This window comes from Budorcas taxicolor, chromosome 3, assembly GCF_023091745.1.
Source record: "Budorcas taxicolor isolate Tak-1 chromosome 3, Takin1.1, whole genome shotgun sequence".
NCBI classification, from domain to species: Eukaryota; Metazoa; Chordata; class Mammalia; order Artiodactyla; family Bovidae; genus Budorcas; species Budorcas taxicolor.
Genome location: NC_068912.1, coordinates 24,664,513 through 24,682,471, shown reverse-complemented (window position 1 = coordinate 24,682,471; position 17,959 = coordinate 24,664,513). Strand labels below are relative to the sequence as shown.

General features: G+C 44.1%; 1 protein-coding gene across 2 annotated transcripts in view; it reads right to left on the bottom strand.

The window, feature by feature from the left end:
• Positions 1–5,903: 5,903 nt before the first annotated feature.
• Positions 5,904–17,959, bottom strand: part of TBX15 (T-box transcription factor 15) — a 124,584-nt gene continuing 112,528 nt past the window's right edge. For both annotated transcript variants that reach the window (XM_052636844.1, XM_052636845.1), the window contains exon 8: positions 5,904–8,788. In XM_052636844.1, coding sequence (XP_052492804.1) covers positions 8,004–8,788 — 785 coding nt within the window. In that variant the 3' untranslated portion in view covers positions 5,904–8,003. The remainder of the gene's footprint in view (positions 8,789–17,959) is intronic.

Sequence of the window (17,959 nt, the reverse complement as noted above, 5' to 3'; positions counted from 1 at the left end):
GTCTCTGACTCTTTCAAGGCCCCATGGCCTGTAGCCTGCCAGGCTCCTCTGTCCATTGAAATTTTCCAGGCACGAATACTGGTGTGGATTAGCCACTTCCTTCTCCAGGGGATCTTCCCCACCCAGGGATCGAACCAGCGTCTCCTGAGTCTCCTGCACTGGCAGGCAGATAGTTTTCCCACTGAGCCACCTCTGCAAAGAAGCCCCCAAAGATGAAACTAGAGAGCAAGTAGGGCAATTGAGGCCTTAGGAAGCTTCCTGAGCTAAGGGATGTACTAGGAGCCTGGGGCTTCAGAGGGGAGGAGGGCAATTCATAAAAGTTAAGAGCAGCTGATGCTTGGTGGTTAGAAGTCTGCGCTGAGCACAAGCAATCAGATAAAAAGGTGTCTCTCATAATAGGATTGTTGTTTTTTTTCCTGGTCCATTTCCTCTGCCCTCCTCCCCCATCTAAACTCCTTTAGGTAATTAAGGAGGAGGTAAAAGCTTTTCTCCAATCTTTAGGGTCTTGATTGACTCCAGCTGAAAATAATCCACACACCAAAGTGGCATATTTGGGGGTAGCATATTCTGCTCCCCTTCACAGTGCAATGAGCTAAGAAGGAAAACATGGTGCATGTTTTCTCAGCCTTAAGAAGCAAGGTTCACCTTTCACCATTCCGTATGGCACAGCATGCGCAGCTGCAGAAAGCAACAGGCTCGTGCAGAGCTAGACACAAGGAGTGTGGCAGCTGCACCTATCCCTGCGGACTTGGTGCGAGAGGGTTAGACGGGTGGGGTGGGAAGGTTGGGAGGATGTAACATGACTCTTCAATCACCCCCTAGTCCCCACTGGTCCTTTCCAGGTGAAGGTTCCCACTGAGACACTGGAGGGAATCCTGAATTGCCCAAGTTAGAATGTTGGGCTGTACCCTGCAGTCCTGTAAGCTCTACGCTTGCCCACCTTCAATGGTTTAGCAGGGGTCCCCAACCTCCAGGCCACAAAATGGTACCTCCTGTCCGATCAGCAGCAGTGTTAGATTAGAAATTAAGTGCAAAATAAATGTAATGTGTTTGAGGGTTTCCCTGGTGTCTCAGTGGTAAAGAATATGCCTGCCAATTCAGGAGAAAGGGTTTTGATTTCTGGTCCCAGAGGATCCCACATGCAGTGGAGCAACTAAGCCTGTGTGCCGCAACTACTGAGTCTGTGCTCTAGAGCCCGTGAGCCACAATTGCTTAGCCCACATGCCAAAACTGCTGAACCCACAGGCCCGAGCCAGCGCTCCACCATGAGAGGAGCCTCCACAAGGAGAGCCCTGCACACAGCAGCTAGAGAGTAGCCCCCTCTCACCGCAACTGCAGAAAAGCCCAAGCAGCAAGCAAGACCCAACACAGCCAAAAATAAATTAATTAATTAATAAAATTTTAAAAATAAATGCAGTACACTTGGATCATCCCGAAACTGAGGTCATTCCGAAACCTCAGTTCAGTTCTGTTGTTCAGTCGTGTCCGACTCTCTGCGATCCCTTGGACTGCAGCACACCAGGCCTGAAACCTGGCCCGCAGAAAAACTGACGTCCACAAAACTGGCCCCTAGTGCCGAAAAGGCTGGGGGCTGCTGGTTTAACGGACAGCGGGGATCTTACATGTCTGAAGCAAGATCCTGGAATGAGACCCTGCTGTGTAGCCCATGGTGAGTAGATCATGGCAACAGGCTTCACTCCCAGCAGCGTGAGGGGGCAGTTACCAGTTAAAGGAGGAACTGAGGCCAGGTGGACTTCTCACTTACCAGGGAAACCAGCAGAGGGGCACACCCCTCAATGCCCCTTTGATAAGCATAGTGGAGAATTCTCATCTAAAGCTTGAGCAAGCCTTAGCTGGGGCCTGGGGTGAGTATGTAGGGAGGTCAGTCTGTGAATAGGGTGTAGGTGAAGCAGGCACTGGTTGAGCTGGGGCTGTCCAGAGTGCAAGAGAACAGCCATCTTGAGTGGACTGACCATCCACAGAGCTAGGACATCTCATATCAGAAAAGGGAGTCCAAGGTCACAGTACTGGGGGCAGCAGGGAGAGCACAGGACTTGTGATTTTTGAGATCTGACTTAAGAGAGCAACAATCCTCTCCCGCAGTCCCACCACCCTAACTCATAGTCCCAAAGAGATTACTTGTCTTTGCTGCGCTGCCTCCCACCATCCTCATTTCTCCTCAGCTTATATGGTTTCTATGAATTCTTCAAAGGACTATTCAAGTTCCACCTTCTCCAGGAACACCTCTCTTTATTATTGACCTTATAAATCTAATTTGCGGAAAAACACACTAATGGAAAGGTCTTTGCTGGAGCCCTGTCTTTGTTGCATACAAGCTCTGTTCATTTTGCGCACATTACTAAACCTCTATTAGTTTCAGTTTCCCCATCTGTAAAACAGGGATTTAAATACAAATCCTAGAATATTGTTGCAAGGATTATAGGATAACCTTGCATAATGTGTAACATATAATAAAGACTCAATAAAAATTTGCTTCATTCTAAAATTCTGCCATGCATCTGGTCTCTACCACCACCAATTAAATTGTTTCATTGTTCACTGCTTTATATGCATATATCTTGACTCCTCAACCAGGCTGAAATCTTTTTGAAAGTATAAGTTTTTCAATATCTATCACACACAATAGTTCTGAGAAAACAAGAATACTAAGCTGTATTTAGTATTTTTCTTATTAATTATTGTTCATTATTAATCTGTTATTAATTAATTGGTTGCTTGAGCATTTATTTTAACCTTTTAATAAAGTCAGAGAGAAGGAATGACTCTCCTCCTCTGCCAAGGAAGTCAGTGCTATTAACACAAAGCCTTTGGAAAAAGACAACAATGCCTGGCTTCAGCTAACACAAGACTAGCAAAGCACATCTTCCAGTGAGGATATGGCTGCCTTGGCAGAAGTAGGAGTAAGTAAACTCTAAAATAAGTCTTCATTTGTACTGACTCAAGTGTAGCCCTCTTAGTAATGTTCGTTCATGCTAAGTCGCTTCAGTGGTGTCTAACTCTGTGCAACCCCATGGATAGAGGAGCCTGGAGGGCTAATGTCCATGGGGATTCTCCAGGCAAGAATACAGGAGTGGGTTGCCATGCCCTCCTCCAGGGGATCTTCCCAACCCAGGGATCAAACCCAGGTCTCTTATGTTTCCTGCATTGGGAGGCAGGTTCTTTACCACTAGGGTCACCTGCAAAGCCCCAGCCCTATTAGTAACCCTGTCTTCAGGGGTTATTAAGGATGAAAGAGCCTTCATCATCATTCCCCAATCATTCTTTATCATCTTTTTATTTTAAATTTCCTCATAATGATGTTTGCATTTTGAAATTACATTATTCATTTGCTAGCATATTCTATGTCACTCTCACACCAGATCATGAGCTCCCTGAAGACAGGATCAAGTTTAATTGTTCATTTCTATGTCCAAATCATCAAGTTCTACCTCTGCAGTGAAAACAATCCCAATTTCACCTTCTTACATGGAAAATCATTGTCAAGTTTTGAGAGACTTTTTTTTTCATTTGCCTCACATGTGCATGACTGCCTGAAAAGTGAACACTTTCAAGGACAAAACTATGACATGTATTTTTTTTAAGTCCTATATTATGTGTAATGGATTCTGTCAAGTTAGAATCTAAATTTTCATTACTCTGTCACAGAACACTGTGTGAAAAACAATAAATCTTTAATTTGGGTCCTATTAATTTGGAGTGAATTCAGCCATGTAACCATTTTGCACTATTGAAAAAGTTGGTTTGGCCAATAAATTCAACAATAAGAATGACTATGTATTAGGATTCATACTGGGCCTTGAGAATCAAAGGGGAGCCAGACAGCCTTTTCTCAAAAACATGAGCATCTTAAAGAAGGGTAAGCTTTCAATAGCCCCTTGTATGCAATCATTGTGTCAATTAAAACAAGCTTTCATCATTTCATTAAAAATAATTGGGTAGAGTATATTCTTGACAATCCTTATCCAGTTTGTGTTGAAGTTTTTTTATTACTTTCTCAGTTACAGAGAGAAACATATGCCATAATTCAAGTATAACCAACTTGGACTGTTCTAATTTATTCAAATTATAGATATTTTCTGTACTTAATACTCTTGCATGATTATTGCTCTTTAATAAGAAAAAATAAGGTAAGAAATTATTTTTACTAGTGAATGAAAATGTGGAGCTTCTATGTCATTTGTTGCTCAGTATATTATGCTTTCCTATTACCTAAAACATCAAACACTGGTAGACCAGTGAACAATATTTACTATGCTGATAGATCAGTAAGAAATAACAATAAGCTTCATAAATTGTTGTTCTTGGTCTACCACCGTGAAACCAAGTGTTGACTGCTAGATTTTCAAATAGGAGTGTCTCTTTATGTTTTGAGATGTCACCCAGAGAGCTTACAATCCATGAAGATACTCAATCAGCTACTGTCCTGGCTATGTAAGCAATGATCTGAAGGCTAATTGGGCTTCCCAGGGGACACAGTGGTAAAGAACCAGCCTGCCAATGCAGGAGACAGAGGCAGGTTTGATTGCTGGGTCAGAAAGATCCCATGGAGCAGAAAATGGCAACCTACTCCAGCATTCTTGCCTGGAAAATTTCAATGGACAAGAGAGCCTGGCAGGCTACAGTCCACAGGGTCACAAAAGAGTCAGACACATCTGAGCTGATGGCTAATGGAGTTAACTGGCCACTCTTTGAAATTATTCATTAAACCAAAGCCATGATTAAAGTTTTGTTTTCCCAACCCAAGCTCCATTTCCACTGAAAGAGTGTGGTGGTCCAGCAACGTCACCCCCACGAAATCAAGCCCTGGTGAAAAGGGTCAGTGAGCTTCCAGTGTAACTGTCCGCTGGGAAACAGTCTGAGGTAGGTGTAAGAGCAGATTTTAAGTCCTGAAGGACCGATGCCGAAGCTGAAGCTCCAATACTTTGGCCACCTGATGTGAAGAACCGACTCATTGGAAAAGACCCTGAAGCTGGGAAAGACTGAAGGCGGGAGGAGAAGGGGACAACAGAGGATAATTTAGTTGGATGGCATCACCGACACGATGGACATGAGTTTGAATAAGCTCTGGGAGTTGGTGATGGACAGGGAAGCCTGGCATGCTGCAGTCCATGGGACTGCAAAGTCGGACCCGACTGAGTGACTGAACTGAACTGAACTATGGCTTCCCAGTGACATTTCTGTATGGACAGAGCCCAACCTTCAAAATCCTAGCTTTTTATTTGCAAAACAATAGTTTCTGCCCTGTTCACCTCTCCCGGTTATTGTGAGACTCCAATGAGATGCATAAATGCTTACAAATGGAATAGCCATGGGCACGTTATTAGTCTCTAAAAAGTCATTTGATGCCTAACAACTCAAAATCACTCTTGTGCCAGGAGGAGCACATTCAAGAGGGAGGATATACATTTTTGATTGAACATCCTAAGTAAATCCTGCCTCAGAGACACTCTGGCCCCAACCCCTCAGAATTCTTTCCTGATGGTCCCCGTGCATCCTAAGTCTGCTGGGGCTCCAGCAGAAAGGCATAATGCTAATTACACAGACCCTGAGGTCAAACTGCCAGCTTAATCACTTGCCTGAGGGCTTTGGTCGAAGACTTTAACTTTTTAAAGTTGATTTCCAAATCTATAATATGATCATAAAAATAATACCCAATATAGAATTGTGGGAGGACTGGATGAGATATCTATGTAAGACACATGGTGTAATCTGGCACTTAGCTACAATGAGGATTGCTATTAGACTCACAGGTTTTGTTTTTTATAAAACGGCATATAGATTTATCCTTGTTTCTACAACTTTTCATGAAATAGATTATATTTTTAATTTAAAAAAATTTTATTTTTAATTAGAGGATAATTGCTTTACAATGTTGTGTTGGTTTCTGCTGTACAATGTGAACCAGCTATAATTATACATATATCCTCTCCCTCTTAATTCTCCCTCCAGCCCTCCAGTCCCACCTCTCTAGGTCCTCACAGAGCACAGGTTGAGCTCCCTGTGTTATACAGCAGCTGACTCACAGGTTTTTGCAGCTAACATGAAACCAGGTATCCCACTACAGTCCTGGCTTCATGTCCTAGTTTTCTCTCTGTCGGACTGTGTAATCTGGATAAATCTGTCCCTATGAAGCTTAGTTCCTGAGGATGGTAATACAGACTTCGTGTGTTCTGAACGAGATCATGTTAAATAATAGAGATGAGAATGTTGTGCTTATGCACAGCACAATTCAAAGGCATGGGCTGCTGCTTGCTTATTCCATATGAACGGATACGCAGAAAACAATTGCAAAGATTTTATTTAGCGGCTTTCTGTGCTTGGCACTTAGAAACAGAGTTCCGTGCATAAGGGCAAATTTTTATACACCTTTTCTTCATACATATTTTACATACCCTTTTTATTGCCCCCTTTTTTAATATTCATAATACTGGATTCCCCACTAGGCACATAAATACATTTATCTACAACACCTCAAAACCAAAAAAATCTTAGTAATATCTGAATTCTTTTACTTGGTACTATCTGCGTTTCCACACCACTTAAAAAGTTTAGCTGGCACCAAACTTCACTTTTCTTATCATTTAAGGATTTGAAGGGGAAGGGAAAGATGAAAGGAAAAATCCAAAACTTCAAAATTGCAACGAACTATTTGATTAAAAAAAAAAAAAGTGGCGATGTAAGAGCAGGTGGAAGGATGTATTCTAGAAGGCCCATTCTCAATTCTCTGGAAGGTGACAGGACTCCTCCTGCCACAGGGGAAATGGGGCAGGCAATCCAGGTCAGGCATCTAGATCTGGCATTCAGAAGGCCAGACCCTCCCTGTGTTGCCTCTGTTCTCGGTATCATCTGTTGAGGTTATAAAACTCTTCCTTTCTCACACTCCTTCTGTTCCCCTTCCCCTGCCAGGCTGTGTGCTCTGGAATCGGCACTTCCTGTGTGGTGCCCCCTCTTCTGGCTCACAGTGGTCAGAACTGTGGGATTGAGACTCATGCCTTGCCTGGGTGCTTCTCACCGTGCCTGACCAGGCAGTGTCCCAGAGAGGTTTACTCCTCCACAACTCCACGGTTCTTTCCATAACCTGGGGGGTAGGGGTGGGGACCAAACCCATTTCCTCAGTGAACTAAAACTCTCATCGCTGCTCTCACTTCCTCATTCAGTCTTGCTCTCCACCTCTCTCTTGCTCTCTATTCTTTCTCCTTCTCTCTTTCAGCTGCTCTTACTCCCTCTTTTCACAGGCACCACTGGGAACATCAATGCTAGCACACCAATGGAAGAGAGCCAAAGTTCAAAGGCCATCTTTTTCAGGAAGCCAAGTCTGGTTGGTGTACTGATGTCTTTCCACCCCCATTGATGGGAAGGGGTTTCAGGATACATGGTTCATTCCAGAAAAAGGGTAAGCTGCAGGGAAGAAATGTTGGCAGGCAGCAACTGCTGACCCAGTCCGTCTACTGCTGTACATAGACAAAGTTTTGGTGAAAGCACCCATGCTGGGCTTCCCTCCACAGAGTTCACCCAGTTCCGAGTCACTGTGCACGTATGTTTGTGTATGGATGAGTCTGTGTATGAATATGTACGTGTGTATGTATGCAGGCACATATGTATGTGTGTACATAAAGGTAGGTATGTATCTGTGTGTGGGTAACTTTTCATTGGCTGCTACATGCTAGCATCTCCCTTAACATTATTATAAAACGATTATTCAGTTTCTTCAAAGGCCACTCTGAGTAGACGATGCTAAGATTTGGGAAGGCAGGAGAATGGCCACTGAGTCAGAGATGATTCCACTGCAAGTATTCCTTCAGTGGCTTTAAGTGTCTCTTGTTGTCGTTGGGTATGTGCTTTCCTCCTCCAGAAAGTAATAATAATAATAATACACAGTTCCTGTTTTTCAAAGGCGTTGGGCTTCCACAGAGGAGGATCTGCCCCTGGAGACTCTGGATCTGCCTCGGCTGCTGTTGGCTCCGTGGTGCTGGGACTGGCCACTAAACCATGTGAACAGACATCTGGGAGGAGGAGCCTGGGACCGCCCCATACTGCCGGCCGTCACAGGTGTTAGTCGCCTGCTGATTATTGGGTGAAGGGCTAATCATGTGCATGCCGTGCTCCATCCCCGTAGGCAGGTACTGCCGCTCTCCAAAGGCCCCATTGGAAGGAGAAGAACAGAGTAAAGTGCTTTGAGAGGCGCTCAGTTTTTCTGGGCTTGCAGCTAGCCTAGGGGAAGTAGGGAAATTGTATCCATACAGATTATAAGGATTGTGGAGAGAGAAGGCATTGTAGGAGCTCTGCTGCATATGGCTGCCCCCGAACATGTGTGGTGAGGAGGAGCTGGAAGCTGCATTGCCTGCCTGCATGACATACTGAAACTGGGAAGTAGGGAAGGACCCCAGCTGGCCACCATAGGCTTCCATCTTGCTGTTGCTAGGCAACGAGGGAGGAGTTGGTATTCCTGAGATCAGGGATGGAGTCCTCTGAGGCATGAAGGTTTCAGAGGGCTGAGCAGCCGAAGTGGTGCCACTCTGGAGCCTGTTGTAGCCACTGTCACTCAGCCCTGGGTAGCTCTGCAAGGCAGCCATGTTGCTTCGGGCACACGGTGGATAATCGGAGAGGTTTAGATTACACAGCTGGCTCTCTCGGCAGCCCACGTTGAAAGTGTTGGGGGCCAGATGAAACGTTGGAGGAGAACAGGATGGAGATAAAAGATGAGAAGAAGCTGAAGGGGATGGTGTCCCAGTGCTGGAGGTGGTTGGGGAAGTGCCTGTGCTGCCCCCTGAAAAATAAAACACAACTTCTTTTGAGACATGAGAATCACCTGAAAGGCTTGTTAGAATACAGATCACTGATTCCACCCCCAGAATTCTCATTTTGTAGGTCTGAGACAGGCTTCCCTGGTAGCTCAGTGGTAGAGAATCTACCTGCCAATGCAGGAGACTCAGGGATGACCCAGGGTTCAATCTGTGGGTCAGAAAGATCACCTGGAATGGGAAATGGCAACTGCTTCAGTATTTTTGCCTGAAAATCCCACGGACAGAGGAGACTGGTGGGCTACAGTCCATGGGGTTGCAGAGTCAGACATGAATTAGTGACCAAACAAAAACAAGGTCTGGGACAGAGCCTGAGGATTTGCAGCATGTTGTCAAGTGACCCTGAGGCTGCCAGTCCAGGGACCACTCTTTGGTTAGATGATGTCCAGAACCATTTTATCTCCTAAAATCCCTGAATTTTATTTGAGAGTGCTGCTCTAATACCTCAGATTTTAGAACTGCCTTGGTGGCGGATGCAGCGATAGACAAAGGGCCAGTTCAACCCAATCCACTTCAAATGTGTTCTCAGGTAGTTTGAAAGTGAAAGTGTTAGTCGCTCAGTCGTGTCCAACTCTTGGCAATCCCATGGACTGTAGCCCACCAGGCTCCCCTGTCCATTGGGATTTTCCAAGCAAGAATATTGCCATTTCCTTCTCCAGGGGATCTTCCCACCCAACCCAGGGATCAAACCTGGGTCTCCTACATCACAGGCGAATTCTTTACCATCTGAGCCACCAGGGAAGCCCTCAAGTAGTTTCAGAAGGTCAAAAATGACCTTTCTGAGCCTCCCCTTTACCAGACTGTGAAGAGCAGTGCTGCACCCACTTCCTGTCCATCTACTGGAAGCTGAAAGCAGTGATGAGTGCCAGGACTGCTGAACCTTTCACGTGAACTCCAGAAGGAGCAGCTACTTTGTCTTCCACTGGGACTCTCCCCTCATGGACTTTCTCTTTCAGAGCAAGGGTGGGACTTGCCCAGAATTGTTGAGAGCTGTGATTCCCCAAGGAGCACTGTACCCTTTAGGTCATCCACAGCTCGGGCAGGGACTCCTGGTAACTTGAGCTGCTATACAAGAGTAAAGGAACTTTAACATGGAAAGGAGCAGAAATAAGGTTTTTGTCAGTGAGGGGAAAATGTGAAGAAAACTATCAGGATTCTAGAGATAATGGGATCCAAAGAAGCCAGCCACAATGTACTGATGAAGAAGGCCCACATATGCAAGTTGAGAGGCAGATATCTCAAAGAGAAACCCAAAGCTAATTTTTAGCACAGTGGGTAAAAATGTCTTAGCCTACCTTCACAAGTATTACAGTAGTTTTGGCTGTAAAAGCATAAATTTAGCTCTTGTTAATAGTTTTTTCAAAGTTAATTTTTTACAAAGCCCAACCAATAACATCTCTTGTTTGGTCAAAAGAATTTCCCCAGGTAGAACTGGATTTAGATATCAATAGCTCCTGATTGTAGAATCATTTCAGGAAATTCTCCTTTTTGTTTCTTGTTTAAATCTTAAATTCTCTTTGATGTTGTTCAGTCACTAAGTCATATCTGACTTTTTGTGACCCCACTGACTGCAGCACACCAGGCTTCCCTGTCCTTCAGTATCGTCTAGAGTTTGCTCAAACTCATACCCTTGGAGTCGGTGATGCCATTCAACTACCTCATCCTCTGCTTCCCATTTCTCTTCCTACCCTCAACCTTTCCTAGCATCAGGAAAATTCCCTTGAGAGGTAAAAAGATGTTCATTCCACAAATTGAGATAAGACCAACACTGTAAGTACCTCTAAGAGAAGTAAGCCAGAGCTGACCACAGAAAGAAGGGCATCAAACCTGATTCTAGGTTCACTGGCCTCCATCCAGCTCCCATTCACAGGTAAGGCAAGCTACGTCTTAAATCTCCTCACCTGTGAAACAAGGGCTCGAACTGATAGGCTGCGATTTCTGTCCTTCTCAGAATTATATTTATGTCTGGTGGATTACATTTCTGTTAAAGTGTGAATTGCTAGTAACAAGTACTTTCCCAGGAGTCATTTAAACACAACGAAGAAGTTCTTGAAGGGGAAACAATAAGGATGAGCGAGAACACGCTTCTTAATTTTGTGCCACCGAGGGGCCCAGCCTACGGAGCCTAACGTGAAGCTCAGGGATTCATTTTCTGCAAGCATGTGGTTCCTCTCTGAGGCATCCTACATTTTTCTCTCCTTCTTCCACCCTAACTACCAGGCACATCAGTGAAATAAGTGCTATGGCACAAATGGAGAAACTCGACTCCAGCTGTAAAGAGATCTGTGTTTTATGGGATGTGTATCTGGTCTCCTCTCTTTGAAAGTCCATTCTGGCTCTTCCAGATCTGGTGTTTATGTGGTCCTGGAAGAGACCCCCTGTTTGGCACGCTGTACCATCCCATCATAGGTATACGCTCCACCAGGCCAAGCTTGAGCCCTGCAGCAGGAAGTGCAAGATGGAGCAGATAACTTTTTATAACTCTAAATGCTTTTCTCGGATGGCCCATGATGGAACGAATGGTACTGATTTAAGGCCTCAATTGGTTTCACTAGAAAAAAATAAGAAGGGAACTATTAACAAGTTACAGGGATCTCTGCCGAGCAGATGAGAGGCACATGTTAAAAAGTTTGTAGTCAGCTTGCTCTGGCTTTTAAATGACACTCACTGGAAATGAGGCTTGGTGGCCTGCTGAGCTTCAAGGGGTGAGAGCCCTCATACAAACTAGTGTTTGAAGGGAGCGAGCAAGCCTGTCTGAGAAAAGGTCACGTTGCTTCCATCCACTTTGAAGAAATGCTCTTATGTACTTAAAATAATCAATAAAGATAACAGCCATTTTTTCAAAGTCCATACAAAAGAGAGAAGAGTATGGCATTTGTTGTGCCGAGAAGCAAACCAAGATATTGAGAAGTCTTTACTCTCTTATGATCTAACAGCTTGTCAGCTGTTAAACAAGATTGGGAGTGCCAGCCAAGTGCTAAATAAGCATAAGTAGGCAAGCTGCCCTCCCTATGCATTTCAACACTTAGCTTCCTAGAGGCCTCTCAACCCAGAAGAGCCAGGGCCGAGTGGGAGGCCAGGCCTCTCTGATACACAGCAGTCAGAGCTGTCTCTCAAAGGAAATCATGCCTCCCTTTCCTGTGTAGCCTTGTCTTTGTCCCCATCTGCTCTGTACAGCCAGGTCTGGAATGCTCTAAGAGTGCTGATTTAAACTTTATTTAATGGATGAACAGGGGCTATAGAGTCAAATACACCCAGTTCTAATCCCAGTGGTCTTTCTAATGATGGGACCTTGGCAAGTGGGCTTCTCCATATAGATGGAATTTTGAATATCAACGTTGTAAGCATGTACAGAGAAACAGATGAAATAATATATTATCCTCTGGAAAAGCAAGGAGATCAAACAGTCAGTCCTAAAGGAAATCAACCTGAATTGGAAGGACTGATGCTGAAAATGAAACTCCAATACTTTGGCCACCTGATGTTGAAGAGCTGATTCACTGGAAAAGACCCTGATGCTGGGAAAGGTTGGGTCCTAGTGGGGATGGCTGTTGTGGGTTTGCCCCTATTCATGGAGCATCCTGAGCATCCTGGCCACTTGACGCTGTAGGAAGCATTACATCACAGCTAACTGCCCACATGTAACAGGCTATTGGAGTCTCTAAGGCTGTGAATGGTGAAGCACTGGACACTCACTGGGTCCATATCCCAAAGGCTAAATCAACTGTTTCCTCTCTGAACTATCTGCCCCTTCCCTCTCACTCCCCACCTTGGGATGGAAATAAGATGCCCCATGTCTCCATCTCTCCTCAGATCACATCCAGCAAAGTGAAATTGAATAAAATTTAGGTAAGTGGGTGTCCTTCTCACTGTCCTCAGAGATCTTAATCCTTCTGAAGTATGAAGTCACTCAGTCATGTCCCAAACTTTGCGACCCCATGGACTGTATGTAGCCCAGCAGGCTCCTCTGTCCACAGAATTCTCCAAGTAGCCATTCCCTTCTCCAGGGGATCTTCCCAACCCAGGAATCACATCCAGGTATCCTGCATTACAAATGGATTCTTCACCATCTGAACCACTAGGGTCCCCACTTCTGAGAGATGATTAAAATGTAACACTATAAGTAGCTAAAAGCTCTCCAGCATTTCAGGACCAATCCTCTACCACCCCACTTCCTTGCAGGCTATTCTACCTACAACCCAAAGTGAGGAGGTACTCAAAATTCACTTCAGTGTTAACTTGCTCCAATTCAAGGCCAACAGCCAAAATAACCAAAAAGAATACATGTTTAGCAGTGATTCCATACAAGGGCAATAACCTAGAATATACTTGTGCACCATGAAGACAAGTTAAATGTGACCATGAAAATCCTGAATACCAAGCCTGCTGACTTTTGCATCTTTAGATTGATCGCTTCCAGATTGTAACATGGAGACTTTCACAAACAGTGCCCTTGTGGGTTTATTTTGTTGTGCTTCCCCGCCCAAAATTGAAAAACAGTGAAACAAAACCCCATCTGGGCTAGTGAAGAATAAATTTCCATATAATTACTTGGTTCCATGAGCAGACTCTTCTCATATAACTGAATAGCATCTGTCCCTGAGGAGTGCTGATTCACCAGGTGCCCTTGAGTAGCCTTCTTCAAGGCTTTCAAACAGGTAAGAGGTAGAATGTCAGAATCCTATGGATGGATCCCAGAGAATAAACCCAGAGGCCATAAAGCTTAATGATCAGAGCCCTGTTTATCCCAACTTAGTTGAAATGAGCACCCTTCTCAAAACAGAAATTTAAACATTATAGTGTTAATGGGAATTCAGTTCAGTTCAGTCACTCAGTCGTGTCTGACTCTTTGCGACCCCATGAACTGCAGCATGCCAGGCCTCCCTGTCCATCATCAACTCAAGGAGTTCCCTCAAAATAATGGGAATTATGTGGTTTCAATCCTAGAAAGAGTGCATCTCTCCATAAAGTTTAAACATATACATTGTTTAAAACCTCTTCCTTTTAAGACAGTTTTAGATTCACCCCATTCTCATTTTTCACATTGGCTCTCTGTGTTCTGAGTCTCTCTGCTTCTTAAATGCCCCTATTTCATACCTACCACATTCCCCACCACATTCATACCTACCACAGAATGTTCAAACTACCACACAATTGCACTCATTTCACATGCTAGCTAAGTAATACTCAAAGTTCCCCAAGGTCATAGAAAAAAACAAGAGAATGCCAGAAAAACATCTGCTTCATTGACTACGCCTAAGCCTTTGACTGTGTGGATCACAATAAACTGTGGAAAACTCTTAAAGAGGTGGGACTACCAGAACACCTTACCTACCTCCTGAGAAACCTGTATGCAGGACAAGAAGCAACAGTTAGAACCAGACATGGAACAACAGACTGGTTCCAAATTGAGAAAGGAGTACATCAAGGCCGTATACTGTCACCTTGTTTATTTAAATTATATGCAGAGGACATCATGCAAAATGCCAGGCTGGATGAAGCACAAGCTTGAATTAAGATTGTCAGGAGAAATATCAATAACCTCAGATATGCAAATGATACCACCCTTATGGCAGAAAGCTAAGAGGAACTAAAGAGCCTCTTGATGAGGGTGAAAGAGGAGAGTGAAAAAGCTGGCTTAAAATTCAGCATTCAAAAAAATTAAGATCATGGCATTCAGACCCATCATTTCATGGCAAATAGATGAAGAAACAATGGAAACAGTGACAGACTTAATTTCCTTCGGCTCCAAAATCATTGCAGGTGGCAACTGTAGCCATGAAATTAAAAGACGCTTGATCCTTGGAAGAAAAGCTATGACAAACCTAGACAGAGATATCACTTTGCCAACAAAGGTCCATCTAGTCAAAGCTATGGTTTTTCCAGTAGTCGTGTATGGATGTGAGAGCTGGACCATAAAGAAGGCTGAGTGCCCAAGAACTGATGCTTTTGAACTGTGGTGTTGGAGAAGACTCTTGAGAGTCCCTTGGACCACAAGGAGATCCAACCAGTCCATCCTAAAGGAGATCAGTCCTGAATATTCATTGGAAGGACTGATGTTGAAACTGAAGTTCCAATACTTTGGCCACCTGATGCAAAGAGTCAACTTATTAGAAAAGACCCTGATGCTGGGAAAGATTGAAGGCAGGAGGAGAAGGGGACAACAAAAGATAAGATGGTTGGATGGCATCACCGACTCAATGGACACGAGTTCGAGCAAACTCTGGGAGATGTTGAAGGACAGAAAAGTCTTGCGTGCTGCATGCTGGGGTCGCAAACAGTCAGACATGACTGAGTGAACAACAATAACCATATTGTCTAGGTGGCACACTCCCATTTTTTCACTTTCCGTTGACTTGCTTATTTTCTCTGATACTTGTTTTACTGCCTTCTCTGCTGCAGTTTACATCTGCTGTTACTGTCATTTGGAATCCTGCCTCATTCCTGGCAACAGCATCCACTTTTCTCTCTGAGAAACACTCCCTCTCCCACTCACCCTTCACCCATACCTCCAAGGAAGGGATGTGACTCGGGCCTGGATGATCTAAGCAACCCCATCCCTGCCACAGTAATTAATTCAGAGGCAACTCAATTAGAGTCAATGAAACTCAGTGAGATTGTGCTAGAAATCTTAAAGAGAGATACATGACCTTTCCCATCCAATTTAAACCTAAAAAGATGCAGGTGCAGGAATGCTGGCAGCTATGTCACCACCATGGGGAGCCTGAGGATGAAGTCTGGTGAGAGATGATAATGCCTTGGAGTGGAGTAGTAACAAGGGAGATCAGAGATATGAGCAGATTCGAGAACTTGGTAACGGCTGGATATGGTGGGGACAGGGAGGCCGTCATGCTGCAGTCCATGGGGCTGCAGAGTCAGACGTGACTGAGAGGCTGAACTGAACTGAACTGGATATGGAGGGAGGGAACTGGCTCAGATGGCTAATGGGCAGCAGCGTCCTTCCCCCAGGAGAGGGCGCCAAGTCTGTGAGGCAAATCATGGACTCCGTTTTGGATGTATTGACCATAAGGGACTACAGGACAAAACAGAATATGTACCCAATAACCATTTGCCCTGGGGCTTCCCGGATGGCTCTGCGGAAATGAACCCACCTGCCAATGGAGGATATGCAGGAGACTGGGGTTCCATCCTAGGGTCAGGAAGATCCCTTAGAGGAGGAAATGGCAACCCACTCTAGTATTCTTGCCTGTAAAACTCCATGGACAGAGGAACCCAGCAGGCTATAGTTCACAGTGTCGGGAAGAGTCAGACAGGACTGAGCAACTAAGCACCAGAAGCACGAGCAACTATTTGCTCTATGGACTGAATTGAGACACTCTCCAATCCTTCTCAAGAACTCCTCTCGGGCATTATTTCTTACCTCAGGGATAAATGAGATCAGCATAAATTGGCTCTCTTTGAAACACTGTAATGATCAAAGACCTCTGTCCATTGAACCTCCCTCCATTCCCAATCTCTTCACTAGCATAAATTTTCTCAGTATTTGATCTCTTTCACTGACCAACCTCTAATTAACACAAATCAACTGATAAAAATGAAATAAGGGCCTACTAGAGTTGACGCTCAAGTTGTTGACAACCCCAACAGACCTTAATGATCCTGACTTTTAACTGCCTGATAAACACTGAAAAACGCAAAGGTGCTGAAATCTGTCTAGTGATGTCTGCCACCAGTTGAGAGAAGGGAGCTTTTCTGTCAACGGCAGGTCTCCTTTACATTCACAGATGGAGACGTATGACCAGCTTTGGAGCCACTGGTCCCAGATGGTTCCTTTTCACATAACAGTTGTCAGATCACTTGGAGACTCCACTCACAAAAACCCTCTCAGTACTGGTCATACAAGTGGCTCCACTGTATACATTATCAGAACAACCTCATAACAACATTAGGATATCATCAGAACAACAAGATTAAACTTGGCTATAACTGACCTGGGCTCTTCTTTCTTTTTACTTCTTTGTCTGTGTTGCCTCACTCCACTTCCATAAGCACAACTTACTTGGTTAGTTTACTTTGTCCCTGCCACAAGTGGTGTTTAGGCAGAAGCCATTCCTGAAATATAATTTCTATCTCCAGACTATCCAAAAGTATAAACTCCCTTGCTGATTCTAAATGAAGATGTCTGAAAATAAAACCATACAGTTGACTTCATAAAAATGAAATATGGATTTACTGTTTATAGAGCTAATGCTCAAGTTGTTGACAGTAAACCATCAAATGGATTAATAAACTGATTGTGTGTGTGCATGTGTGTGTATGGTAAATAAGAAGGAAGAAAGTCTGGTGGAACGGAGAGTACCCAGTGAAGCAGGAGATCCACTGAGTCCTCAACTCAGTCCTGCCAGCACTTAACTGCAGATATGTTCCTAGGCTGCTCTATGCCTCTGTTCATTTTGGTGTTAAAGTCAGAGAAAAATGAGCATGCATTCTTCTCTGTAAGAGAAAACAACTATATGGAGCATCCATTCAATATACTTTTTAAAATAGAAAGATTTGGATTTTTGTAAAACTGTGGTTAATTCACCTAAGCACATTCCTTGAAATGTTATCAACAGATGGGTCTTAATGAAAGAGAAATTTAACTGACAACAAGGGCAAGATGGAAAGAGCACCCTTCACTTCATCCAAGCAGAATGGCTGATCCAGCCTCCAGCAGCAGCAACAGCACAAAACTGTCCCAGGGCTAAGTGCTTGACATCCAGATATTCATGTGCTTGAAGCAATGAGGTAATGTGGACACCTGGGTGGGTTGATCACTGTTTGGATCTTTAATCTGGTGCCAACATTCCCAATGGTCTCTTCACCAAAAGGGAGTTAGTACAAAATCAGTCTGCCATTGAAGCTTCCACTAGAAACTCACCACTCTTTACTTCTAAGACACGAAACAGTTTAACACAGACGGCTATGTCTCTTTTGTTCATTTTATGACTGATACTGTCCAGAGTTACTGGAAACCTCAGTTTTTAAAGGAAGCAAGAATGAGTATTGTTACTATTACATCCTTGGTTAATGTCAAGAAACCCAAGCCACGTGTTTTTTAATAACGAGAATCTGGATCAAGTCCAATATATAGTTCAAAAATATATTCCAATTAAACTATTGAATAGAGTCTTGGC